This window comes from Vombatus ursinus, unplaced genomic scaffold, assembly GCF_900497805.2.
Source record: "Vombatus ursinus unplaced genomic scaffold, bare-nosed wombat genome assembly UNPS02014799.1, whole genome shotgun sequence".
In the NCBI taxonomy this organism is placed as follows: Eukaryota; Metazoa; Chordata; class Mammalia; order Diprotodontia; family Vombatidae; genus Vombatus; species Vombatus ursinus.
The window spans coordinates 18,914,366-18,941,757 of record NW_020954577.1 but is presented as its reverse complement, the minus strand read 5'-3'; the positions used below and the strand labels follow the sequence as shown (position 1 = coordinate 18,941,757).

The 27,392-nt window shown below is 42.7% G+C and overlaps 1 protein-coding gene across 1 annotated transcript in view; it reads right to left on the bottom strand.

The window, feature by feature from the left end:
• Window positions 1–27,392, bottom strand: part of THSD7A (thrombospondin type 1 domain containing 7A) — a 331,233-nt gene that overhangs the window by 141,943 nt on the left and 161,898 nt on the right. Inside the window, exons 3-5 of the mRNA XM_027872006.1 lie at window positions 17,824–18,072; window positions 14,628–14,809; window positions 7,691–7,759 (exon numbers count right to left, since the gene is read on the bottom strand). Coding sequence (XP_027727807.1) covers window positions 7,691–7,759; window positions 14,628–14,809; window positions 17,824–18,072 — 500 coding nt within the window. The remainder of the gene's footprint in view (window positions 1–7,690; window positions 7,760–14,627; window positions 14,810–17,823; window positions 18,073–27,392) is intronic.

Below are 27,392 nucleotides of genomic sequence, written 5' to 3'. Positions count from 1 at the left end.
CTTCATGGAGCAGCAGGAGGCACTCCAAAGACTTGCAGAGACCCTCTCCCTCATCTCCCCTTTCTAATCAGCTGCCATGGCAAGTTTCCTCAATATCCACAATATTTCTTCTATCAATCCCCTGCTTTCCATTACACAGTCACTCCCCTAGGCCAACCCTCATACCTGCTCACATGGACTATTGCAGGAGCTACTACCTCCCTGTCTCCAATAGTTTCTATCTTGAATCCATCCTTAACATAGGTGACAAACATGAATCTGGCCAGGCCATTTCCTTGCTGCTATAGTAAACTCTAGTGGCTCTCAGTGACCTCCAAGACCAAATATAAACTCCCATGTTTGGCATTCAATGCCTCTCACAATGGGTCACAACCTACCCTTCCAAGCCTCATTTACCATTCCTTTCATTCACTTTTGTCCAGCCAGAGGTCTTTTGGCTTATCCTCATATACAACTATCCCTCTCCCATGATTGTGCCTTTGCACAGGTGATCTCTCCTACCTGGAAAGTTCCCCCTCCTCCCCTCCACATCTTAGAATACTGACCTTCCTTTGACATCCAGCTCAGTTGTGAGACTATGAGTGGCCTTTCTTGATCTTTTAGCTGCTTGGGCCTTCTCATCCCCTGAATGATTAGCTTGCATATATTCTGTGTATATTTGTATATACTCTGTCTCATTTCCTGGCCATTGCCATGCCATCCACGCCCTTTCCACTGGGCTGTCATCTCCCCTTTCCCCCACCAGAACCTCGGACATCACCCCTGTAAGCCTCTCACTCCCCTGCCTTCTTCCCTGCTTGCATTGGTGGGAGAATGTAAACTCCTTGAGGGCAAGGAGTGTCTCCCTTTTGTTTGTATCCCTGGGGCTTAATACAGTGCCTGGCACATTGTAAGTGCTCAATAAATAATCCTTGCTCACTCAGTCTGCTGGTCTGCTATCTATCTATCTACCCATCTCTCTATCCATCTCTGTCTATCTCTATCTATTTATCCATCCATTTATCTGTCTGTGTGTCTGTCTCAGTGCTTGGCACATAGTAAGTGCTTAATACTTGTTTGATGGTTGGGTCAGAGAAGTGAGGAAAGAATCCCTAAGATTCATGGGCAAAGGCTCTTCAATATCACTTGACCTGTTTTGCTGACAGAAAATTCCAAAGCTAGAGAGCTCCACGTCATGGCTAGATACAGATCTAAACCTCCAGAATCAGAACAATTTCTCCTTAAGTACTCAGGAAATCCAGCTTTGCCCAATTCAAACAACACAAACCTTCCAGACAAGCCATCCCAACGTTGAGTGCAGAGCAATCTGCCTACTTTAATGTCTTGAATGACATTTCATAAAGACTATGATTCAAATGACCACACCCAATAAAATGGCATTTGTCATGATTCCCACAGTTGCTGTAGAATGGTTCAGATGACAGAGCTCAGGCCAGAAGAATTTGTTGCTACCCTGTCCTTTTCCCCCTGCTGTTCTTTCCTCTTTATTTCACTTTGCTTTTAGCAGGAATCAATATTAATGAGCTTCACAATGGAGTTGGTGCTCCCCTGTTAACACTGGAGAGAATACCTACTCCCCGTTGGGCCATCAGCAGCAAGCAGGAAGCTACCAGCCACAGGCTGTTTCTTTTCCATCTTTTGCTGGCGACAAGCTGACTTCTATGAAGATGCTCAATTCATTCACCAGAGCACAGCCTGAGTACACATTTCATGGCTCCTCCTGGTACCATCAGTCATTGACCCAGCACTGACAGAATCAGCACTTGAGTAAAAGAGCCCCAGGACTGTGATCTCCTGATGGGGCCAGATTAGCTAATATCCTAGCCACCATCTTTCTTTTGTTAATGGAGGTCATTGTGTTAGTCAGTGGCAGTGAGGTTTTACCTCTCTCAGGTTTCAGGCTTGAAGTAAGATATCCTTTCCTTAGTAAGGACCACTGGGAATCAGAAGGCCATAAGTGCCTCTGGTAGCAACTTACTAACCACAAGTCTGAATGATATCAGAATCCTAGATCCTCAGCACTGGAGGGGGGCACTGCAGCCATCTTGTTCAGTCAATTGTTGTTTTTCTATGTCCAGTGCCTAGGTACAGGACCTAGTACCATGAATGTTTATTATAATTTTCTGAGGAATCACAACTGTAGGTGATCCAGAAATCAATGCAAAGATGCAAAGCGAGTTTAAGGCAGTAGGATGTTACCTGGGAATAGGGGATGATATAAATGACTTGTATCACAGGAAGAGAAGATGGGCTTATTATTCAGGGGTCTGAGAGATTAAAAAAATGAACAGTTCTAGTGCTGCACTGGGAACTGCAGAAAAGCAAGAGAAAGGCCACCAAGGCCCCGGAGAGAGCCATGTTAAAAAAGAGGATTTACAAGAAAACATGGTCATGGACTAGACTGTACAGGATGAGAAGGGGGCTAAGATCTTCAACAAGGAGGGTCCAGAGCCAAGCTTTTAATTAAGAAAAGAGGGAAATGGGAGTAGGCATGGACATTATTAACCTCTGAACCCAAGTCTGCTCAGAATCGGTTCACCCTGTCCAACTTGCTTTCTAAACAAGTATTTTTGAAGAAAAACACCAACATCAACATCAACAACAGAAATCATGCAAACCAATTCACAGCAGATGTTTCTGGCAGCTCACCACTTAACAGAATCCAGAGGGAATATTTTTAAACAGAAACATGAAAACAACATAAGAAAGTAATGGAAATAATGACCCTGAATGAGCTGTTCTGGGTCAGAGGACTTTCTTTCAGTGGGAGGGGGTAAGGAAGAGAAAGTGGGCAGTACTATTGGGCCATTCAAAGTCCAGGATTTAGGGCAAAATTCATGTGAATTTGGGCTTTTCCATCTCCTCCACCAGACAATGAGCCTAACTTGTTTTTTTCCTGTTACTCAGGATCCTGACTCACAAAGAGCAGTGAGGCCCTAGGCTCTATCACCATACTTAATGTTACACACACATACAAGCAAATCTTGCTTTCTTTTTATGCCCAAACATATTATGAGTGGTGGGAGATTAGATGACACTCTATCCCCCATCCTTCCTTCAGGGATAGACAGCATCATACTGATGAAATTATTTTGGTTGAAACTTACAAACCTTTAGATAATTGGAAGATTCTTTCTTTAGCAATGACCATGATAAAAACCTAGGGATCCAGATTCAAGTACTGAATGGGTTTGGCTATATTTCAGGGAAATAAATGCTTCTTTGTCCCCTTCCCCCTGTATATGCCAAGTTCTTTCTCCCCCTTCTACCTCTGCTCACTTCCTTCTCCATACCTGGAATGTCCTTTCTCTTCCTCTTTCCTGGTGAATTCTTTCCCATACTTCAAAGACCAACTCATGTGCCTCCTTCTCTATGAAGTCAAGTCTAATCTTCCCTTCCTTCTTGGATTTCAGAGAGCACTTAGTTTGGTCTTTTCATGCAACCTCAGCTATACTGAGAAGCTTTGGTGCCTTATCATAACAGCCCAAGAGCCCCAGGAAGGCTATGATTGTGACTTGGCTGAATATGGTATCTTTCTCACACGCAGACACAGGTGTCTGCATGTAGTAGATGCCTCATCAATATTTCTTGACCTGAATTGGATCTAGGAGGCTCTTTCTCCTTTAGCCTTCAGGTTTAGCAGGGAGTTCCTCGTGCTCCTAGGACATCTTTGCACCCATTTTTATATGCCTGGGGTAAGCCTTGACTATTTCAACAAATGCAAAGGGGAATGAGGGATAAGAAAGAAATTAAGGCAGAAGATAGAAAGGGCGGATCTGAGCTGCTGATTCTAGTTCTTAAAGGGGCTTTTATTCTTCTCAAACACTTGCAAGGCTAGACTCCATTTTAGGTTTCTGTGGAGAGGACCAGTTTGGGTATGAGACGCTCTGTGAGCTGTAAGCCTATGGTTTGCATTTTTGACCCCTGAAACAATGGGAAAGACTCAGGATATGGATGATGGTCTATTATATTTTCTCTACCAGATCCCACTTTTATTGACAGAGCTCTATTCACTGTTGCAAATGATTCCAGACATTTTATAAATGAAACATTTCACTATCTTTCAGAGCCCTTTTCTTAAATGAATGGTAATTATTGGCCATGTTTCATAGAAAATGATGATACTGAGTCAATTTTGGGGTACTTGTCAGGAACAGGGGACAATATGTGTCAGAGTATGGGTGCTGCCATTGAACAAATCATCAGCCTTTGAAATGCTGAAGTGTGTAGAGTGCCTAGAAAGAGGGAGCTGAAGGACCAGCTTCCTGCTGCCCTCTGCCCACTCTCCCCTTCAGGCCACCACTAGCATGCTGAGCTCAGTTCTGGGCAACATCTTTTATAAAGGTCTTTGACAAACCTTTGTGGCCAGAGGACAGTGATCAGGAGGGTCAAGGGATTCAACCCTAGGTCATATGAGGATCCCTTCAAATAAATGGCTATTTTAAGCATGAAACCCACTTGCACAGACGCATACGATTGCTATATTTTCATATGTGCTAGCCTGTCAGGTGGAAAGAGGATTAAGGGTGCAAGGTACAGCTCTAGGTGGCAGAATGTGGCCATATCAGGTAGAAGGTGAAGAGAAGTAGATTTCAGTTCAGCATAAGGAAGAAAGCACTTTCTAAAACTGAGAGCTGCATAAAAATGGGATATGAGTCTTATAAGGTACTGAGTTCTCTGTCACCAGTGGTGTTTGAATAAAACTTATAAGATTATACATTAAAATGTTATACAAAGGATTCACGTGCATGTTGACCAAGGGGTCAGGTTGTGTGACCCCTCATGGCCTACCAACTGGCCTGCTTCTCCTTTAGACAAATAACCCATATTTGAGAGGTAGTTGGCCGGGTTAGGGATGTATCCTATGATTCACAATGAAAGATTGTTTTTCACCTCTGTAGGGATTTGCCACCTTCCCCTCATAAGTATCATAGGCTTGTTGTCTCAGCTTAGTGACCCAGATCACGAAGAGTTTAACTCAGGCTCCTTGAATTTCACATGTTTGTTCATGGATCACTTCATTTTTTCCAAAGGCTGCCTGAGGGACAAGAAGGCACAGCTTGCAAATAAAGACACAGAGGTACAGAGAACTTAACTGACTAGTGAAAAAAGCATATGGGGAAGGAAGTTCTTAAGATAAATATAATATATAAATATATAAAATATAATAGACCACCATCCATATCCTGAGTCTTTCCCATTGTTTCAGGGGTCAAAAATGCAAACCATAGGCTTACAGCTCACAGAACGTCTCATACCCAAACTGGTCCTCTCCACAGAAACCTAAAATGGAGTCTAGCCTTGCAAGTGTTTGAGAAGAATAAAAGCCCCTTTAAGAACTAGAAAAGGAAGAGAAACCAGGCCTTGTGGCTATGGGGAAGGAGCTGTCTCTTAAGTGATCACTGTACTGGGTTTCAGCATGAGAAAAATGCCTGCTTTCTGGGGAGAGAGGGAGGGATGGTCAGAGAATACCAGCGAGTCTCCCTGCCTGGTGTCTCCCTGTCATGTATCAACTGCTCTGTCATCATTTCATATTCCAACTTGGGGATTACTCATATTCAGTTGTTCAGACAGAAAGGGCAAAGGTCACAGATTTACTAGCTAGGCTTTTCACCTTACCAGCTGTGTGACCTTGGGCAGGTCCTTGCACCTCTCTTGCCTTATTTGTGAAGGGAACTTGATATCCAAAAGGTCACCTAGTCCAACCCCATCATTTTACAGACAGAGAAACTAGGTCCAGAGAGGTAAAAAAATAACCATGCCCAAGGTCATACAGCTGGTAAGCGGCAGAGGTAGGATCTGAATCTGAGTCCTCAAACATTGACCTGAAAATCCAGTGTTTTTCCCATTGTCCCATGCTGTTCCACACAGAGCACGAACATGGATTTGTTCACCAAAACCTAGGTTCCCAAAATGAGGTGAGGGGTTCAACTATCAATGCAGGAAGTCTCTTTCCATTCTGCCCTAAGGGTAGTGAGCAAAGCCAGTGTCTGTGCAGCACTTGCTCCTGGGAAAGCATCGGCCTGGGAGCTATTTGCAGGTCTTCATTTGCTTTAATGTGCATGTTCCAGCTCTCAGTCTGTAGAGCTGTTCTCACTGACTAAACCTGGTTAGCTGTGCTCTGACAATGACTAACGAGTCCTCAGCCTCCTCAGAAGCTCCCTCCCAGCAAGATTGCCATAGATAGCTACACACACTCATAGATCAGGACAGACTTGGACAGCTACTGGACTTGGACAGCCTAGAGGCTGCTGGGTCCTGACTTTGTCTCTAGATGGTAGGATTCAGATGACCTTTAGGATCCATGGTCCTCTAATCACAGACTAGAGATCCCCAGAGAGTCACTGTCATATTTTCTTACTAAGTTTTCTGTGGAAATCAGAGACAGAACTTAAGCCCAGGTGGTGCTCTATAGAACCTTCTCATTTCTGAGTCTTAATCCTTCATTCCAATCCAGAGCTATAGAATTCCAGTGGAAGTTTCTGTCATACAGGGACTGAAATAACTTAACTTGTTCTATATTTATTAGACAGCAATGTGGCACAGAGAAAGAAATCTAGAAATGAAGTCAGAAGATCTGGGTTCAAATTCTGGCTTTGCATCTTACCACCTGTGGTATCTTGGGCAGGCCACTGAACCCCCTGTGTCCACAGTTTCCTCATCTATAAAATGAGGTGCATGTATGAACTACGGAACCTCCCTCAAAGGGTCCTTTCAACTGTAAAGGGTTCTTTTTAACTCTCTGATCACCTGTACACCTTTAAGGCCAGAGCTGGATGCGTGGGTTCTAGGCAAACCAGATGCCTAGACTCCCTCTTGCCACTCCTTACCCACACAAATACCCAGGACAGCCTATCTTGGCCAGCTGTACGAGACTCTGGACCATCTTCACCAGCTTGCCTTTGCATGACTTCCTTTCAGGCTTCCTACATTCCAGCCAAATTGGGTGACTTAGTGCTCCCTTATCTCACCACGCCCTCTCTTTGCTTATGTTACCTAATTAGCCTCTTTATACCCCAGTCACAAACTTCTGTGTATCCCCATCCTGTCCTTCCTTCAAGAACCAGGTTAGATGGCACATTTTCCATGAAGTCTTACTTACTGGCATCTTCTCAAATTTCACAACACTTGAGTATTCATACTCTAACTTGCATTACAGTTATTTTTGCATGCATCTCATTGACTCTCCCCATCCCACATCCTAGACTACAAGCTCCTTGAAGGCAAACACTAGGTTTTATTCATGCATGAATCCCCAGCATAGCATCTAGCATGGCCGCCTCTCAAAGAGCAGGAATTTAATAAATGTTTGCTGAATAGAAATACTTATAATTCTTCAAGTAAGGCAGAATTATGCACACATGATGCCTTGTTTATAATATCTGTTCTGCTCACAAGTTTTTCATTTGTTAGCATGTTAATATCCCTTTAAGGATCATATTTCTTCTGATGGCTTACATTTTATGAATATAGGTCTCCATTGTTAATAACTATCAAACTACCAAGGCCCTGTATCATTTAATGGGATAGATAAGGTGAGAGGGAGAAAGGGTACACACATCAGTGTCTTTCCAGAATGGTTTCAACCTTGAGGCAGGGAAATGGGCTCTGGGCCTCTGCAGGTCTCTCCCTGCCCTGCCCCACCCTCCCATCCTCTGATTGAAATGTCAAGCAGAATAGCCCCACCTACCTGTGATTTCAAAAGTGATGGATAGGAGGGGTGCAGCACTAGCCTTCGACGGGCTCTGAGACTGACTTTCTGAAATAACAGGGAAAGAGCAGCATAAGCAAAGATGTGTGTGCAAAGCAGCTTGAGGAAAAGGCACAGCAAGTGATTTCATTAATGGAGGTGCCCTTGTTCTAATCCAGCCCCTGCCTTCCTCAGCACTGGGGGTAGCAGCAGCAGCGCCCCCTTGCTCTCTGCACACACTACTTTACCCCCACATCCTTGTTCTGAGTGGGGTGCGGAGAATGTCTCCTCTGGAGGACCTCTTCCTCACACTGCACAGAAGCCCCAGGGCTTTACCTCTGGGGCATTCATGAAACACACAGAGCCCTTTGCTGTCTGGATCACAGGGAAATCTCCAATGGAGCTGCAGCAACTAGGCTTTCTTTTTCCTTCATTCAGAGTTCTCAGAAGAACCTTCTCCTATTCATGCAAACTGAGTCAAGTTACATTTTAGTCAGCTCTGGGGAACCTGCTCAGAGCGCCACCTCTCCCTGAGATACTTTGCTAAGCACCAATTTCACACTAACCCAGGCCCATAGTAGCATGCTCATATGCTTCCTGCTGGGCGCTGTGTAGGCATCAGGCAGAACAAGGAGCTGTCCAGGGTGCTGGTTGGCTCCTCTCCAGAGAGGAGAGGCCATCCTTAAACTCTATAGAAGAAGGGTCTCCCATTTGCTCACCTGAAGCTGGGCTGGAAAGGCTGCCAGGGCAGGAGCATTACAAGAAGCTGGCAGCAGGAGAAGGAGATGCGACACCAGGTGCAGTGGGAGCCATCTTCCTGCTGCTGCTGCGGCTGCTGCCTGCATCCGGCTGCATCAGTATGCTTCTGCTGAGGCTTAGTGACTCAGGGAGAATAGCAAACATCCGGGACAGTGCCCCTGCAGACCCAGCTGGGGCGCCAAAAGCGCAGTATCCCTGACTGGCTGGCTGCTTTAGGCATATACCAAGAGGGGCGTTGCCCATGTTTGTGCTGGGAAAGTCTGCAGGGGTGGGGGGGGGAATAGTGCAACCCCCTGTGCACACACGGCATCCATTTCCATTTCCTGGGTGTGATCCGAGCTGCAATGGGCTTGGCTGTGTGCTGCACTATGGCACAGATGGTCTAAGATATCCCACTTGTGACCATAAGGGCAGCCTGAGTTCCTCTGCTTGAATGTATACTCGGTGAACTAAGGGCTTGGTTTTTTGGAAATTGCTGAGTCATGGGTAGAAGCCAGACATGACAGCATCCCTGCTGTAGTCTGACTCCTCAGCAGTAAACATCTTTTGCTGTTGTTATTCAGTCATTTTAGTCATGTCGCACTCTCTGTGACCCCTAATTGGGTTTTCTTGGTAAAGCTATTGGAGTGTTTGCCATTTCCTTCTCCAGGTCATTTTACAAACGAGGAAACTGAGGCAAGCAGTGACTTCATCAGGGTCACACAGCTAGTAGAGGCCAGATTTGAACTAAGGAAGATGAATCTTCCTGACTCCAAGCCTGGCACTCTATCCACTGTACCACCCAGCTGCCCAGTAAACACCTTTAAGCAGTGTTAATCCCTTAAAATAATGACTAAAAAACAAGGATACTTAAAAGGGCCCATTAAGGAAGGTAGGCTGTCCTTGGGGCCCTCCTCTAACTGCTTCCCTGCAGATCAGGATTCTCCAACTTTAAAATCGCCACTGGGATTGATCAGTCAACAACAATTTATTCTGCACTTACTACATGCCAGACACTGGGCTAAGTGCTGAGAATATAAATACGAGTAGAACAAGTCAGTTCCTGCCCTGGAGGAGTTTATGTTCTAGTGGATAAAGATGTTGCTTTTGCAGCTGACTACTTTGAAAATGCCTGGCTTAATTTTCATTGAGGAATTCATGTTCTGCCCATCTTCATCTGCCCTGCTTTCTGTCTACTCCTGCTAACCTGGAGGTGCAGATTTCCCAGGGGATTTGATGATCAGGGACATACCATGTACATGCACATGACAATAGTTCCTGCTGGGAAATTTTAAATGGAACTTGTACAAGTATAAACATTGTTAGCTTTCCCCCCTAAATCACCAAAAACTTTCAGAAAGCGGCAAATATTCCTGTGAGGTATGTATCAGGTTTAGTAGCTAGGCAGCTGGTGGTTGGAGCATTGGATATGGAGTCAAGTAGAGCTGAAGTTAAATCCTGCTTCATACACTTACTAGTTAGCTATATGACCCTGGGCAAGTGCTTAATACATCTCAGTTTTAGTTCCTTTATCTGTGAAATGGGGATAATAATAGCATCTATCCCACAGAGTGGTTGTAAGGATCAAATGTAAAGGACTTTCCAAAGTTTATAGTACTATAAATGCTAGCTACTGTTACTTAGGGACAGTCTTGATGTTTTCATTGAAAGGACATAAATTTCCATAAGATAAGTCGTATCATATATTAACAGCATCAATACTCATTTTATCTGACTTTTGTACTACATATGGACATTTATACTGACATTTATTCTAACCCAACATCTATTTTAATAGAAGTATGCACATAATTTTCTCTCTTGCACTTTATCTGGGGGAAGATATTTATTTTAATGTGATTCCAGGTAAAAATTTCCAAAGCCTTCAGGAACTTTGCTAAGAAAGTCATTTGGTGGAAATGCCTAACATTGGGCTGACTGTAAAAATCTGCAAGAGAAGCTTTGTTGACCAACACTACCCTTGAGATGGGGTCAACCCTATCTCAAAAACTTGCCCATGAAGCTTGTCAGATAGGCCCCAACTATATTTTTGCAATAATGACAAGGCACCAATATGTGTACTTAGTTAATGTGTCAACTCATAAAATCATGTCTTAAATACATCGGGTTCTAAATTTGTCTCTAGGAGTTCTTAGGAAGTGAGTAAATGGAAAAGAGAAGGAAAGATCTATCCCTGGTAGAACTTCTTGAAGGCCTTGCCACAGTATGTGAAGACACAATTGACACATTGTGTCATGTAGATTGGACACCACCAAGGACCAACCTTATGTAGTTCTGGAGAGATAGACTTACCAAAGGGACAAAGGAGGGGGTGCATACAGATAGTCACAGTTTTGGGACTATAGGCAATCCTAACACCAAAGTTAAGAGTGTTTCTCACGCATTTAGAAAGCCTGCATGGTACAGAGTTTTGTGGTAAGAAATTAAAATGCGTAGATATGAAATGAATATACATTAATATGGGAGATGGTATGTCCAATGTGGTTAAATGGTCATTCTTGGTGTGAAGAATACCTGGGTTCTAGACCTGCCAGTGACACATACTGGATGTGTGACCCTGGGCAAGTCACTTAGCTGCTCAGTGTCTCAACTCTTTAAGACTGTAAATTAATTTCCATATAAGAAATTCCCTTAAACAAAAATAAAGCAAGCATAACCTGGACTTTCGGGGTGATTCTGGGAGAGGAAAGAAGTCTTTTGTCAACTAAAAATGTTGCTGTTATTTTAGTAAAGGGCCTGGGATTTCCTTGTGTTCTATGAGGTAGGCAGGGTCTCTCCAGCATACTAAGGCTGCACCCAGATGTTTGATTCTAGCTACCTGAAAAAGTGTTGCTGGAACCTGGACTAACTGGTTGAGACTGAGAGGAAATAATAATAGGCTGGGGCCTTCTCATATTTCCCTATGGGGAAAGTGGGTATAGCAACTTTTCCAGAGATTCTTCTCTGTTTATCTCTTTTTCACAAGAGCAACTGTTCTCAGCCTGAAGAGGAAAGCAAAGGCCAAAGACCTATCTGGCAAAATGGTGACCCACATGAAACATCAGTGCCTGTAGCTGGTCCATTTTGATGATTCCATACAGTGATTTTCATCCACCCTCAGCTTAGGGTGTGGGCTGCCAGTGTGGTTGCATGGCTATTTTTGACGACTGGTTTACATCCCATTCTCTCAGCTGAATGTGCCCTAAATCAGAGCTAGAAATGGGGAGGCAATGGGTGTTTTCATCCCAGTAATCTTCATATCTAATTTACTGTTTTCTCCATTTCCTTTAGGAAGTGCAGTCCAGCATCTCTGGACCCAAATGTGAAGCTGTGAATCCCCAGGTCCTCCAATATAGAGGCCACCAAAGGGCTTCTGTGACTGAACTCAGACCTCCTCTGAGAACTGTTCAAGAGTAAGAAGAGCCTGGCATCCTGGGTAGTGCAAAAAGCATGTATACTTTAGCATACAGGAGACCTGGAAGACTGATAATCTCATCTGCTGCTCCTATGATCTAGGAGTAGACTCAGACCACACATGTTCTTAATGACTCCTGCTAATGTGCTTCTAGACGGAGTTACTTCCATCCATGCTCTCTGCACAGCTGTCTTGCTCATTGTCTGGCTTTCTTGGCACTGTGAGGCAGCTAAGGAGGAAGTCAAGGTTTATATCTATTCCTCTGGGACCCGAGTTTCTCAGAGCCACAAATAGAGATTTTTCAATCAGGACTACTGCCTCTGGAATGTCTATTTGGACAGTGTGATCATAAAAATGAGATCAAGATTTGTCCTTTGCATCTTTGAGTCCTTAGTACTGAACACAATGCCTTATAAACAGTAGGCACTCAATAAATGCTTCTTTCATTGCATTAGGTTGTCACAGTTTGGACTTGAGTTTTATTGACTAATAGAGATAGTTGGTCATGACCCTCAGGACTTACGGATAATGAATTTTATTTTTTTCAATAATTATATTTGAGGGCTTATACATGACTTTAAAAGTATATACAATTTCACTTGATACTTTTCCCTTCATATAACTAAATTTCCAGCCAAGTGGCTCTCTGATACTACAGCATGGCCTGGAGGTGAGCCTGGTTAGCTTAGTACTCAAGATGTGGCAGGACCTACCATCTGGAAAGCCTTTGGGTCCAGGCCAAATGAAGACGGTAAGTCCTTTATTCTTGGACCAGCTGGGCAAAGCTTGGAGAGATATTACTCACAAGAAGTTTGGCTCCCAAGGGTTAGTGGTTATTTTTGGTAATGGAAGTTTATGAAGCCTGAATACTGAGTAGGGGATCTTAACCTGGTATTCATAAAGTTGTTTTTTTAAAAATTATTTTGAGAACTATATTTCAGTATAATTGACCTCCTTTATAATCCTATGTGTCTTACATCATGCATTTAAAATCACAGGGTATGGCTGCTTCCAAAGTTAAGAATTCTTGGTATAAAGGGAATTGCCACTCTCAGCAGAGGGGCTGGCCAACTCAAGCAGCATACTAGCATTTGTTAAGCACCTGCTTTGTGTCAGGCAGAGTACTAAGTGCTAGGGAGACAAAAAGGGACCAAAATAGCCACTGCCTTTAAGAAACTTGTGTTCCAATGGAGGAGATAACATGGATACAAGTAGGTGAATATGAGATACAGGCAGAGGAGAAGGACATCAAGGACGTGGCTCAGCTGAAGGACTGAAGAAGGAAAAAGTATAATTTGTGCAGACTCTTCTTCAATCACATGAGAAACTACTGGCTTAGAGATCATCTAAGAGCATCACTTATTTATAATATATATTATAATATATCTTTATCTATTTCAACACGTCGAGGACTTAAGTTGTCCCCAATCTATGTTTCCAGTCTTATTATGCAGATTGGAGTTGGGTCAAATTGACCTTTCTGCTGTTCCTTATGCAGGGCATCCCATCTCCTATCCCCATGCCTTTGCATCGGATGTCCTCTATGCCTGAAGTTCACTCCCTCCTCACCTCTGTCTTTTGGGATCCCTAGTCTTCTCTAAGGCTTGGTTCAAGCACCATCTCCTATAGGAAACCTTGTCTGTTTCTCTCAGCTACTTGTATCTGCTTTGCTTCCCCAAGAATTACTTAATTACTTGTATTTATTTTGTACAGATTAGGGATTCTCTCTCTCTCTCTCTCTCTCTCTCTCTCTCTCTCTCTCTCTCTCTCCCTCTCTCTCTCTCTCTCCTTCCCTCCCTCCCTTCTTCCCTCCCTCCTTCTCTCTCCTTCCCTCTCCCTCCTTCCCTCTCTATACACACATATAATGTCTCCTCAGACTAGACTTAAGAGGCAAGGATCATCTGACTTCTGTCTTTGAATATCCAACACCTAGCACAGCATATGGAATACAGTAGATGCTTAAGAAATGCTTGTTAATTGACTAATTCTCTTTTGTCAGTGCTGGTTATCCATTCACCAACTTAGACAACCTCCCATCTACAATTTATATGATGGTTTTTGCAAGTTGCTGTTGCTGAAAAATGCTTCCCTTGCTTCCCATTTGGTGATGGGCCCTCCCAAGCTTAGACCAGCTGGTCCCTAGGGGATAGACATGTAGCTGGTTGACAGCTTGCATTTGGGGCATTTTCAGGGTACTAGGACCTGCTAGAGCACTGGTTCTGCTGATGCAGCCTATGAGAGCAACAGGTCACCTTGGGGGGACCCAAAGATCTCTTGATGTTATAGCTGTATGTGTTGAAGCTGTATGTTGGTAAAGTTTTGTTTTTCAGAGCCACAGGTCTGAGTTCATTCCAAACACAGTGTCCAAGAGTCTACCACCTCAGTTCTAGGAAGCTAGTAACATAGTCTCTAGAGAAGTTGCAGTGGGGTGGGACATCAGCTTGGGAAGGTGCTGGTCAATGAATGCATTGCATTCAGTACACTTAAGGGCATTTTACTTACATTTAACCCACCAGTTAGCTTGTAATAAAGATATGAACGTGCTTCCATTAGAAAATGTTACAAAAGACTTTTCAGTGTGTTTTGATTGACTGAATACCTAGGTCTGAGGGAACCTACCTTTTCCTTAGAAACATGAACAGTATTCACTATGCTGTGGTCATAGTGGTCAAACGGGATATATCAGGAATACTCCTAACACCCCAAGCAGTGTGGGCATGGTGGCACAGGAAGACTGAATGAAAAGGTCCATGAGAAAAGAGGGTTGGGGGACATGGGATTTACCTTCTTTTTCCTTGAGTGTGTTCAAATAGGAGAGGAGGTTCTCATTGGCTTGCACACAGTAGACCTCTCGTGTTTGGATTCCTCCTCCACATAGGGCAGTCTGATTCCCTCTTCTTTTGTCTTGTTGGCTGAGTAGTGGGTCAACTCGACACTCAGTCCACTCTGTAGTTCTCCAGCCATACCTAAATCAAAGCAAATAGCAAGAGGAGGAGTCAGCAGGTGTCACTGGCCGCCTTGCTCGCTAGGAAGACTTAGCCAGATGTTTTCCAATCCCAACTGACCCTTCCTTAGATAAAACACACAGTGCACTTGAATGGCAAATAATCTCTTCCTCTCCCTCTACCTCTCCTCTCTGTCTTCAGGTCTACAACAGCAATGGTCAAATTGAGTAAAATCCTGTGTTTAACAATCAATAAAGCTCATATATCAGTACTTGGTGGCAAGAAAAATAGCACTGTTGCATGAGAAAACTTGAAATATGACATTTCATGAAATTAAGCCCAGGCTTGCTCCTTCTTGATGTTAACTTTCAAGCAAGCATGCAGAAGAAATGGTCAAAGTGAGAAGATCGTATCCATCAAAACAAATGGTAACCATTGAAGGGAGAAGAACAGATCTCCATCATTCATTTAATGAAGGTCCTAGAAATGGCTCCTCCATATTTGAGAAAAATGTTCATTATGGGAGGGAGGAAAGAATTGTGACAACTTGCAAACAGGAAATTTTGGCAAGAGCAAGCTGGCTTTTCAGCAACATTGAGGCATCATTGCTGAGGGCTGGTGGAGGAGGCGAAGCCAAAAGAGTTTGAATCAGGAGTTCACAAGCCAGGAGCCCTGAGACCCTGAGCTTGTGAAAGGAAAGCTATGTCACCAGCCCTGCCTAAACACAGGCTTTCATCAGCTCCCCAGGGAGCCATCACGGTGCCACCAGAGATGGGAAGTTATGATATTTCTCTTCCTCCAGGAAAATTGATATTACAGTGTCCAAAAACTGGCTTGTGTAACATGATGGGCCTTTTAGATCAGATTCAAGTTTGGAATGGGGATGGCTTAAGTGCCATGTTTACAGTTCTATCAGGTCAGAAGGTTGCAGGGGTTCTTAGGTGTGCTGTCTACCTCTTCCTGTCTCTCTCTGAGCTCAGCAAGGTCTGACAGTCTAGCCTGACTTCAATCCACACCAGATGAAGTTTTGCTTTTCAGAACCACAGGTCTAAGTTCACCCGAAACACGATGTCCAAGAGTCTCCCACCTCAGCTCTAGGAAGCTAACAACATAATCTCTGGAAAAGTTGCAGGGGGGTTGGGCATCAGCTTGGCAAGGTGCTGGTCAAAATAACAGGCAAAAATACAAACAAATCTCAGTTTTTTGAATGAGCCTACCTCCAGTTCCTCCCATTCAAAAGAAAAATGAGGAAGAATGAAACCTGGCCAATGCGGAGGACAACAATCACTATTGGCACCAGAGTGCCTGGCAGGCATCCTTGATTATGGGCTCCAGGGTTCCCAGGGATGAGATCTCATATTTTAAGGGTCTCCCCCTCCCCCTTTCCCTAGCCTCACTTGTCCAGGTCATAAGACAGAAGAAAATTCCCAATCAGGCCAAGGGGACATATTGTTATCAATGATTTCCATCTAAACCTCCAGAGGGGTCTTAACCTTTCAGTATCTAAGGAGGATAGGTCATTTAATATGACAGAACTATGTCCCATTTCTGGTCCCAGTTCATTCTGTCATCTTTGGCCCAATATCATCACAACAGCAGGAATCTAGCATGTGTACAGCAATGTGAACAGCACAGCTGAGCAGGGTTTGTCCTTCCAGCTCCAAGGAAGCTGCCTCTGGGAGCTGGGCTTCCCCTGCTTATCCTTGCAATCAATCCACCCCCCTCCTAACCATGAGTGGTCTGGGTGCATCCCTTTCAGAGAGTCCCCAACCTCACCAATGTCTGAACTGCTGCTCTGAAGTCCAAGTCAACAATCAAAATGCCATCGGTGCTGGTGTCTGCCAGGAAGCTTCACTACTGTAGCAGAAAGCCTCAGCCACAAGGACCCCACCCCCAGTCATCCCCCTGTCCCAACTGCCTTGTGCCTATTTTGAATATATCTCTATGTGTACCTTGTCTCCCTTGAGGCCAGGTATTTTCCCACTTTTGGCTCTGCATCTCCAGTGCCTGGTACAGAGTTGGTGCTTAGTAAATGCTTGTGGATAGATTGAACAGAATCATTCGTCTTAAACCTACTTCAGTAGATCAGAGAAAATGAAAGCTCAGAGGGACCAGAGGCCCCCTCCAATCTACTTGCCGATACCGAGGGCCAGAGAAGCTAAGACTCTTGGCCCAAGTCACTCATAAAGTAAGGCAATGGCGACTGTAAGATGGAAAGTGTCAGACTGGGAGGCCAGAGCACCTTGGTTAAAATCCTGTCTCTGATACTGACTAGCTGTCAGAGAAGTTGCATAACTTCCTTGGCCCTCTTTCTTCTATCTATAAAATTGTATGCCTGTAGTATATCCCGTACAGGCTTGCTGGGTGTATGGTGGGTGTAAAGTTCTCTGTAGCTAAAGCCCAATATGCTCTCCAGCTGCTGTTGCTGTTCATTGCAGGGCTGAGACTAGAACCTTCTGGATCCTTAAACACCACTGAGAGAGAGCTGGGATGAGACTAGGACCTTCTGGATCCCTACACACCACCGAGAAAGAGCTGCTGCCCACACCTAGTTACAGCCAGATCTCAGAACAGAAGGATGTCCTGGTTACTTCCATATTGAGACAGTGGGGTGCAGTGGAAGAAACCTAGAATTATAAGTTAGGAGAGACCCAGGGCAGGAGTCTGGATGTGCTCCTCATATGTGTGATGATCCCAGGACAGTTAGTTCCTCTCTCTGGACCTCAGTTTCTCTCCTGTGCAATACGGATTGCAATACTGACACTACTTCCCTCATGGGGTGATTGTGGGGGAAATGTCAGGCACCAGAACTACTGTCATTATTGCCCTTGTTCTCCAAAGAAGCCTTTGGCATCAAATGGACATGCAAGAGATGGAGAGATTTCTGTCATTTAGAACAAATATCCAACTGTTTCTTCCTCCAGTCGGTTAACTGGTAAAATAAGCAGGTCTTTTAAAAGTACTAGATTTTTGGAAGTAATCGTTGTTGCCCTGCTGGATGGAGCAGGTTCTATGATTCCTGGCCATTTACTTACGTAGCACAGGGAGCTACCCCATCTCCTTGGGTCAAGCAAGGCGCAATCTCCTCCAGGGCAGGGCAGTCTTGGTGGTTGCCAATGGGAAACTGTTTGATGGTCCGTGTGCGGACATGATTCCCTTTATGGGATGATGTATCAAAGCAGGTCTTGGAGCACGGACTCCATTCAGACCACTCAGACACCTGGCACTCCTTGGTGAGCACACAGGACTGGAAGGTGACGGGTAACTTGTCTTGCTGGCAAAGGCTGTAAGAGAACATGAAGAGTCATCAAAAACCACAAACCAATGTGAATGGCCACATTCATTATCCAGGAGCTTGCAATCCCTGAGAAACATCTGTGTCTCCTAAGAGGTACAACTCAGAAAACTGGTAGCAATTTTAAAGACATGGGCAAATCCTTAACATTCATGGTGGGACAGGTAGGGGAAACCACACTAAAATTCATGGTTTCCTGGGATCTAATTCATTGTCGATATGACTCACTAACAAGAAATATGAAACAACCAAAAGTAAGATGAGATGGAAATAAGGAGAGAGCATCATTGTGTATAGAGTGTTTTTCAAATTTGACAGCATCAAGGACGGAGTTGGCAGTGCAGTAGGTAGAGTGCTGCGCCTAGGGTCAGGAAGACCTGAGTTCAAATACTGCCTTAGACACTTACTAGCTGTGTGATTCTGGGCAAGGAGCTTACCTTTTTGGGTTTTTTGCCTTAGTTTCCTCAAATTGGGAAAAGTGATAGTACCTATGATGTCAGGTTATTATGAGGATCAAATGAGATAATATTTGGACATTTAGCAGCATGCCTGACACATAATAAGCATCATATAAATGCTTACTTCTTTCCCCTCCCTATCATTTGCCATTCTCTCCACCTTTGCTCCAGTCTCTTTTGAAGAGATGGAGTCTCATCACATAACCTTTGGGAAATTACCCCTCAATAATTCCCATTCTCTCTCTTATCTTTAGCTTCTTCACACACACACACACACACACACACACACACACACACACACCCACACACACACACCCTCACTTGATTCTACCATGCCCTCAAGCTATTGTCCTGATCTTTCTCTCTCTCTCTCTTCCTTTATATAGCCACCTCATGGAAAAAACCATCTTTCTTCATTGTCTCCACTTTCTCTCCTTCTCTTTTAAACCCTTTGAAGTCCATCTTCTCACCCCACCACTCAGCTGACATCGTTCTCTCCAAAGTACCTAGTCTCTCAATTGTCAGGCCTCATGACCTCTTCTCAGGCCTTATCCCGCCAGACCTCTTCAAGCTTCCATACTGCTGACTGCTGTCTCCTCCTGGACACTTCTTCCTCTCTGGGCTCTAGTGACCCTGCTTTGTCTTGCCTCACCTCCTATGGATTTAATCTTTCCTTAGTCATCTTTGCTGGATCCTCATGTTCCTCTCCCTAACAATGGCTGTACCCTAGGTCTCTGTCTTGAGGTTTCTTTTGTTCTCTCTATATTCCATCATTTTGTCTGACCAGCAATTACAGACTCAATTATCTGTGTGAAAGTGACTCCCAGATCTCTATATCCTGGCCTAGTCTGTCTCCTGAGATCCAGTACCATTTCACTACCTTCCTTTTGCCCATTGCCAACTGGCATCTCAGATTCAAAATGCCCCAAACAGAATTCATGATCTTTCTCCTCAGAGTCACACCTTTCCCTGATTTCCCTGTTTCTGTTGTGAGCACCACTATTTTTGGAATCATCCAATCCTTCAGAGCCATCTTGTGACTCCTTAGCCTTCTTTGCCCTACCTATCCAACCAGATGCCAAGTCTTGTTGTCTGTACCTCCACATTTCTCACATTTATTCCCTTCTCTCCACTCACATGTGAAGTCTAGCACAGGATGTCATCTTTTCTTTTCAGAATTATTTCAATTACCTCCTATTTGGCCTCACTGTTTCTCATTTCTTCCCTCTGCAGTCCATCCTCCACAGAACCATCAATGTGATTTTCCTAAAATATATCACTCCCTGCTCAAAAAGCTACAGAGACATTTAAAGCTCTTCACTACGTGATTTCAGCCATTTCAGCCACACATTACTGCTGCCTCTCAAGTCCAGCCTAATTGGCTCACATGTTATTTCTCACTCACGTCACCTCTTCCATCTCTGTGCTTAGGAATAATACGTCCCTCTGGCCCGGAATGCTCTCAATGCTCTTCATCTTCATTTTTGCTTCTTCGAATCCATGACTTCCTTCGTAATTCAGTTTAAGAGACATCTCTGACCTGAGGCCTTTCTTTATTCCCCCAGTACCAGTACCACCAACATTACCATGCAATTACTTTTTGTATATTTTCTATTATTTAGGTCTCCACATTTTCTTCCAAAAAAATATAACTTAACTGAGGCCAGGGCATCTTTTGCCTTTTTATCAACAGAACCTAGTAATGTACATAGCACATTGAAGGAGCTTTCCCTGGTGTTCTATCTTGTGTTATAATTATTTGATTACAGGTCATATCCCCCATCCCACACCCAGCAAAATGTAAGCTCCTTCAGGCCAGGACTATCTTATTTCTATCTTTGAATACTCAGCATTTAGCACGATTTGGCCTTGAACACATTTTAGTATTTATGAAATGGTGATTGAATTGAACTGCCTTCCTCTGTTCTCAGGGACTAGATTCTCAATTTAAATGGATCCAGAATTTAAGGATCATATCCTATCCCATCTTTCTCATGGGGCCTTTCCTGATCCCCTCCCCCACTTCCAGCCCTGCCCCACCAACTACCTTATGTACTCTTTGTCCACAATCCCTCTGCTTTTAGAATGTAAGCTGAGTTAGGGCAAGGATGGTTTCATTTTCACCAATGTAACCTCCATGCCTGGTTCAGTGCCTGGCAGTAGTGGGGATTTAATGAATGGTCATTGACTAGTAGATTTCCTTAAAGATGTCATTGATTGAAGTATCAAAAGGTGAAGCTGCTTCATCTCTGAAGCAGTCTCAGTATAGTCCTGGACTCTCTCCATCTCTCTTAATGATCTCACTGGAGACATGACTCCTGAGCTCAAACACTTATCCCACTGTCGTATATCAATATCATCCCCTGTCTCACTCTGAGAGTAATCCTGGTCTCTGTGATCAGTCATAGATTATGAGGGTAACAACTGTGATGATGCTATGCTGTTTCCTGACAAAGAGAGCGATGCTGAGAGTCCATGGGTTATATGTTCTCTCCTGCTCCCTGGGACCAATGGTGTCCATGGGCCAGGCTTGGCTGATCAGGGCAACTGGTGGCCATGGCAGTGGTCTTCTGCTTGGCTAAGCTCACCACACACAGAAGAAGAGAGACCATTCAGGTTTTGGCTATTAATTCTGTTTGATTCCAGGACTCTCCTCTTTTAGACATGTGGATGCTGACCCTTAGAATCATTTACTTGAGACCGGAAGATTCGGAAGAAGGACCTTTAAAAACAAAGGTCTATAAGAATACCAAGGAGATCAAAGAAAGAGGAAAAGGATTCATTTATAATAAGATTTATAGCAGCTTTTTTTGTAGAGGCAAAGAACTGAAAACAAAGGCAGTACCCACTAATTGGGGAGTGACTGAACAAATTATGGTTCATGAATGTAATGGAATAAGATCATGATATAAGAAGTGATGCAAGAGATAATTTCAGAGGAATGTGGAGAGACTTACGTAAACCGATGAAGAGTGAAATGAGAAGAACCAGGCAGCTAGGTGGTCCAGTGGCTAGAGTGCTGGACCTGGAGTCACCAAGACCTGAGTTCAAATCTAGCCTTTCTAGTTGCGTGACCCTGGACAAATGACTTCATGGTGTCTGCTTCAGTGCTTTGTAAAACTTAAAGTACTCCACATGTACAAAAATAATTATAGCAACTCTTTTTGTGGTGGCAAAGAATTGGAAATTGAGGGGATGTCCATCAACTGGGGAATGGCTGAGCAAGTTGTAGTATATGAATGTAATGGAATACTATTGTGCCATAAGAAATTATGAGCAGAAAAAATGAACTGCAGAAAAACCTGAAAAGACTCTTATGGACTGATGCTGAGTGAAGTAAGCAGAACCAGGAGAACATTGTACATAGTACCAGCCACGTTGTGCAATGATTGACTTTGATAGACTTAGCTCTTCTCAGCAATGCAAGGATCTAAGACATCTCCAAAAGTTTCATGATGGAAAATGCTATCCACATCCAGAGAAAGAACTATGGAGTCTGAATGCAGATTGAAACATACTATTTGCTCTTTTTTTCCCTTCCTGTTTTGTTTTGTTTCTTCTTTCTTGTGGTTCCTCCTATTGATTCTAATTCTTATTTACAACATGACTAATGTGAAAATATGTTTAATAGAAATGTATATGTGGAGCCTATATCAGATTGCATGCTGTCTTGGGGAAGGAGGCAGGGAAGAAGGGGGAGAAAATTTAAAAATCAAAAGCTTATGGAAGTGATTGTTGAAAACTAAAAATTAATAAGTGAATTTAAAAAAACCCTTAAAATGCTCTATAAATGCCTGGTACTAACTATGGTTGGGGAGGACCAATGATAATACATGTTACACATCTGCTGACAGAGAAGGGATGTATAATATGCAGAATTTTGGACATGGTAAATAGGGGTTCATTTTGCTTGACTACATGCATATTTGTTATATGATTTTCTTTTTCTTTTCTCCAGCGAGAAAGGAAAAAATAAATATTTTCTAATTGAAAAAATAAAATTTAATTTAAAGAAGATTCTGCCTCCACAGGGCCTATGCTCTTTTTCAACTAAGCCATCATTGATTATTAATAGTGAGAAAGACACAAAACTAGCTATAAAAATAAGTTATGATTGCTGATCTGCAGGTTTATGATATTAAGAAAGATGGAATAATTCCAAGAGTCTAGACAAATTAGTGGTGGAATGATAGATTCTCCATTTCCTATTTGTCCCTGGTTTGCCATCAGCAGGATATATGCCCTAAGTTGTGTGGCTTCTACCCTGTAAAATTCTTTATCTCCAAAATGGGACATCAAACCATTACTCATGTTTCCCTTTATGTATCTTGTTTCTCTAAAATTTTGGAACTTAATTAGTTAAGAATTTATTATATGCTTTATAACCTTTGGCTAGATCATCAGGCTAGAGACAAGGCTTCAGACCCTGCTGAGGTCAAGGATGGCAATGAGCATGTGAGAGGTGGGCAGTGTGCTATAATGAATGCTGAACTTGGAATCAAAAGATCTCAGCTTGAATCCTGCCTCAAATACCACAGAGAAGTCACTTATCTACCCTCTGAGCTTAAGCTTCTGTAAAATAAGTACTATCGCCCAGTAGGGCCTACTTCAAAGGGTTCTAGAAAGTGATTCATTTATAAGTGCCCTAGAAAATTATTAGTAATTTGTGGGCTAGGTCATTGTATTCTTTCATTGCTGCTGACTTCCTTGCAGCTGGGCATATAACAAATGTATGGGCTTGGGCAAGGAAAACTAGCTGCCTCCCTCCTCCCATCTCATGCATCATTCAAAACACAGCTAGAAATTCAACTTGGAGCACTGGTCCTACTGATCAGCAGAGCACATCAATTTCAGAGGGAAGGAACCTCAGACGCATCTAATGTAACATAATGACAATAAAGTCTATATTTGTATATATGTGTACACACACATATGTACATGTATACACACATGTACACACACATGTATATATGTACATATATATACACACATATATACACACGTTTTAAAAGTTTATATTTATTTTTACCTATCCAGAGTCTTTAAAATGTCTGTCTACTGGATACTGTTTAAATAGTGAAGTTCCTAGCAGAGTCTCTACCTGAATGTCCCATAGGCATCTCAAACTATACATGCCCCCAGTTGATGGACATCCCCTCAATTTCCAATTCTTTGCCACCACAAAAAGAGTTGCTATAATTATTTTTGTACATGTGGAGTACTTTAAGTTTTACAAAGCACTGAAGCAGACACCATGAAGTCATTTGTCCAGGGTCACGCAACTAGAAAGGCTAGATTTGAACTCAGGTCTTGGTGACTCCAGGTCCAGCACTCTAGCCACTGGACCACCTAGCTGCCTGGTTCTTCTCATTTCACTCTTCATCGGTTTATGTAAGTCTCTCCACATTCCTCTGAAATTATCTCTTGCATCACTTCTTATATCATTTTTCATTATGTTTCCTCCCAAACTCATTCTTTCTCTAAACTTCCCCACTGCTGTTGATGACACCCAAGTTGAAACCTTTGAGTATTGATTCTTTCCTCTCTCTCAACTCCCCGATTCAATGACTTATAAAATCTTGGTGATCTTAGCTTCAAAACGTCACTCCCATTGATCACTTTCCCTCTGTTCACCTAGCCTCTGAGCTGGTTTAGGTCCTCATCATCACTTGCCTGGATTATTTCAATAGTCTCTTAAATGATCTCTCCACTCCTCATATTTTCCTTTCTTACAACATTCTCCAATCAGCTGCTGAATTGATAATATTCCTTTTCAAAAATTATTTATTTAGTTTTTGTTTTCAACATTCACTTCCTTAAGATTTTGAGTTTTGAATTTTCTCCCCCACCTTCCCCCTCACCCCCCGCAAGACAGCATGCAATCTGATATAGGCTCTACATTAATATTAAGCATGTTTTCACATTAGTCACAATGTAAAGAAGAATTAGAACTAATGGAAGGAACCACAAGAAAGAATAAACAGAACAAAACAACAAAAGAAAAGGAGACCAAACAGTCTGCTTGGATCTGCATTCAGACTCCATGGTTCTTTCTCTGGATGTGGAGAGCATTTTTAATCATGAGTCTTTTAGAGTTGCCTTAGATCCCTGCATTGCTGAGAAGAGATGAGTCTATCAAGGTCAGTCATCACACAATGTGGTTGTTACGGTGTACAATGCTCTCCTGGTTCTGCTCATCTCACTCAGCATCAGTTCATGTAAGTCTTTCCAGATTTTTCTGAAGTCTTTCTGATCATCATTTCTTATAGCACAACAATATTCCATTACATTCATATACCACAACTTGTTCAGTCATTCCCCAATTGATGGACACCCTCTCACTTTCTAATTCTTTGCTACCAAAAAAAGTGCTGCTCTAAATCGTTTTGTACATGCGGGTCCTTTTCCTGTTTTTATGATCTTTTTTGGGATACAGACCTAGAAGTGCTATTGCTGGGTCAAAGGGTATGCACAGTTTTACAGCCCTTTGAGTATAGTTCCAAACTGCTCTCCAGAATGGTTGGAGCAGTTCACAACTCCACCAATAATGCAACAGTGTTCCAATTTTCCCATATCTTCTCCAACATTTATCATTTTCCTGTTTTGTCATGTTAGCCAATCTGATAGGTGTGATTTAGTACGTCAGAGTCATTTTGATTTGTATTTCTCTAATCAATAGTGATTTAGAACATTTTTTCATAGGACTATAGATAGCTTTAATTTATTCCTCTGAAAATTGCCTGTTCATGTCCTTTGACCATTTATCAATTGGGGAATGACTTGTATTCTTATAAATTAGACTCAGTTCTCTATATATTTTAGAAACGAGGCCTTTATCAGAGATACTGGCTGTAAAAATTGCTTCCTAGCTTTCTGCTTCCCTTCTAATCTTGTTTGCATTGGCTTTGTTTGTGTAAAATCTTTTCAATTTAATGTAATCAAAATCATCCATTTTGCATTTCATAATGTTCTCTATCTCTTGTTTGGTTATAAATTCTTCCCTTCTCCATAGATCTGGCAGGTAAACTATTTCTTGCTCTCCTAGTTTGCTTATAGTATCAGTCTTTATATCTAAATCACATATTCATTTTGACTTTATCTTGGTATAGGGTATAAGATGTTGGTCTGTGCCTACTTTCTGCCATACATTTTTCCAGTTTTCTCAGCAGTTTTTGTTAAATAGTGAGTACTTATCCCAGAAGCTGGAGTCTTTGGATTTGTCAAATAGTAGATTACTATAGTCATTGACTGTTGTGTCTTGTGTACCTAACCAATTCCAGTGATCCACCACTCTATTTCTTAGCCATACCAAGTAGTTTTGATGGTTGCTGCTTTATAATACAATTTAAGGTCTGGTACAGCTAGGCCACTTTCTCTTGCATTTCTTTTCACTAATTCCCTTGATATTCTGGACCTTTTGTTCTTCCAGATGAATTTTGTTATTATTTTTTCTAGCTCTATAAAATAATTTTTGGTGGTGATTGGTATGGCAATGAATAAGTAATTTAATTTAGGTAGAATTGTCATCTTTATTATATTAGCTCAGCCTACCCACGAGCAACTGATATTTTTCCAATTATTTAGATCTGACTTTATTTGTGTGAAAAGTGTTCATATAGTTCCTGGGTTTGTTTTGGCAGGTAGATTCCCAAATGTTTTATAATGTGTCCAGTGACTTTAAATGGAATTCCTCTTTCCATCTCTTGCTGTAGGGCTGATGATTTATGTGGGTGAATATTCCTTAAATGCAGATCTGACTCCACATCAAAAACTGACTCAAAAGTTTTTAGAGGATCATTCTTTCCTCTAGGATAAAAAAGCACTCTACTCATGGTCATAGGTGTAATGTCCAGTGGGACTGGTGATTTTGCTCTGTTCCATTGACAAAGATCACACTCACATCCTGGTCAGTAAGCAGGCAGACGCTCACTGCTGATCCCCAGGTGAGCAGATGGCTAAAGAGTGTGGAGGCTGGATCACTGAAGCTCTGTCCCAGCTATGAGGAGAACCACTCAAATGAGCAATGAGGACAGGGCCCTGGGATTGATAATCTCAATTGTCCCTTTAAGCCCCAACATTTTGTGATGGTGAAATCCCAGATAATACAAGAGGCTACACAAAAGGTGACTTTATTATAGCACTCCATGTGAGAACTTCCGAGTTCTAGTTATTCTTTCAGAGAAAGATGAAAGGGTTTGAGGCATTTTTTTTTGCTTAATGTTTTGTTTGATGGAATCATGATCTCATTGACATGGGTATGTTTGCCAGTGGGAAGGAATCCTGGTGACTCTGTTAAGGGGATAGTAATGGTGTGTCAGACAAGCAAGTTGGGGGAGTGGATGAAGGGCTAACTTTAGAGTTAGGAAGGGCCACCTCTCTTGTCCTGGGCCCTGGTCCACCCCAGTTGTGTATCGATGAGTGAAGCCCATAACCTCTCTATGACCCAGGGGAACCTCAAAGACTTTAAGCTGCAGATCAATTGCTGATGTACATCAGTGGAGGGAACTTCCACACCAGAGTCCCCGTCATTAAAAAAAAAATCCAAGTTTGGACAACCCTACATGAAAACAAAGGTAAGTTAAAAAAAAAAGCCTTTTCAGCTCAAAATGAGATATATGTACATAGAGATTCCAGGGCATCTATAGCATATGGGCTCCTAGATATAGAGCTGGAAGGGACCTTAGCAAGCATTGATCCAACTCACTTATCTTACATAGGAGGAATCTAAAGCATAGAGAAGGAAAGAGATTTGCCTAAGGTCAAACAGTTAGCAAGTGACAGGTGGAATTTGAACTCAGGTCTCATGGCTCTACAGCCTTAGAAATTGCACTCTGGATGAGTATCTTCAAGT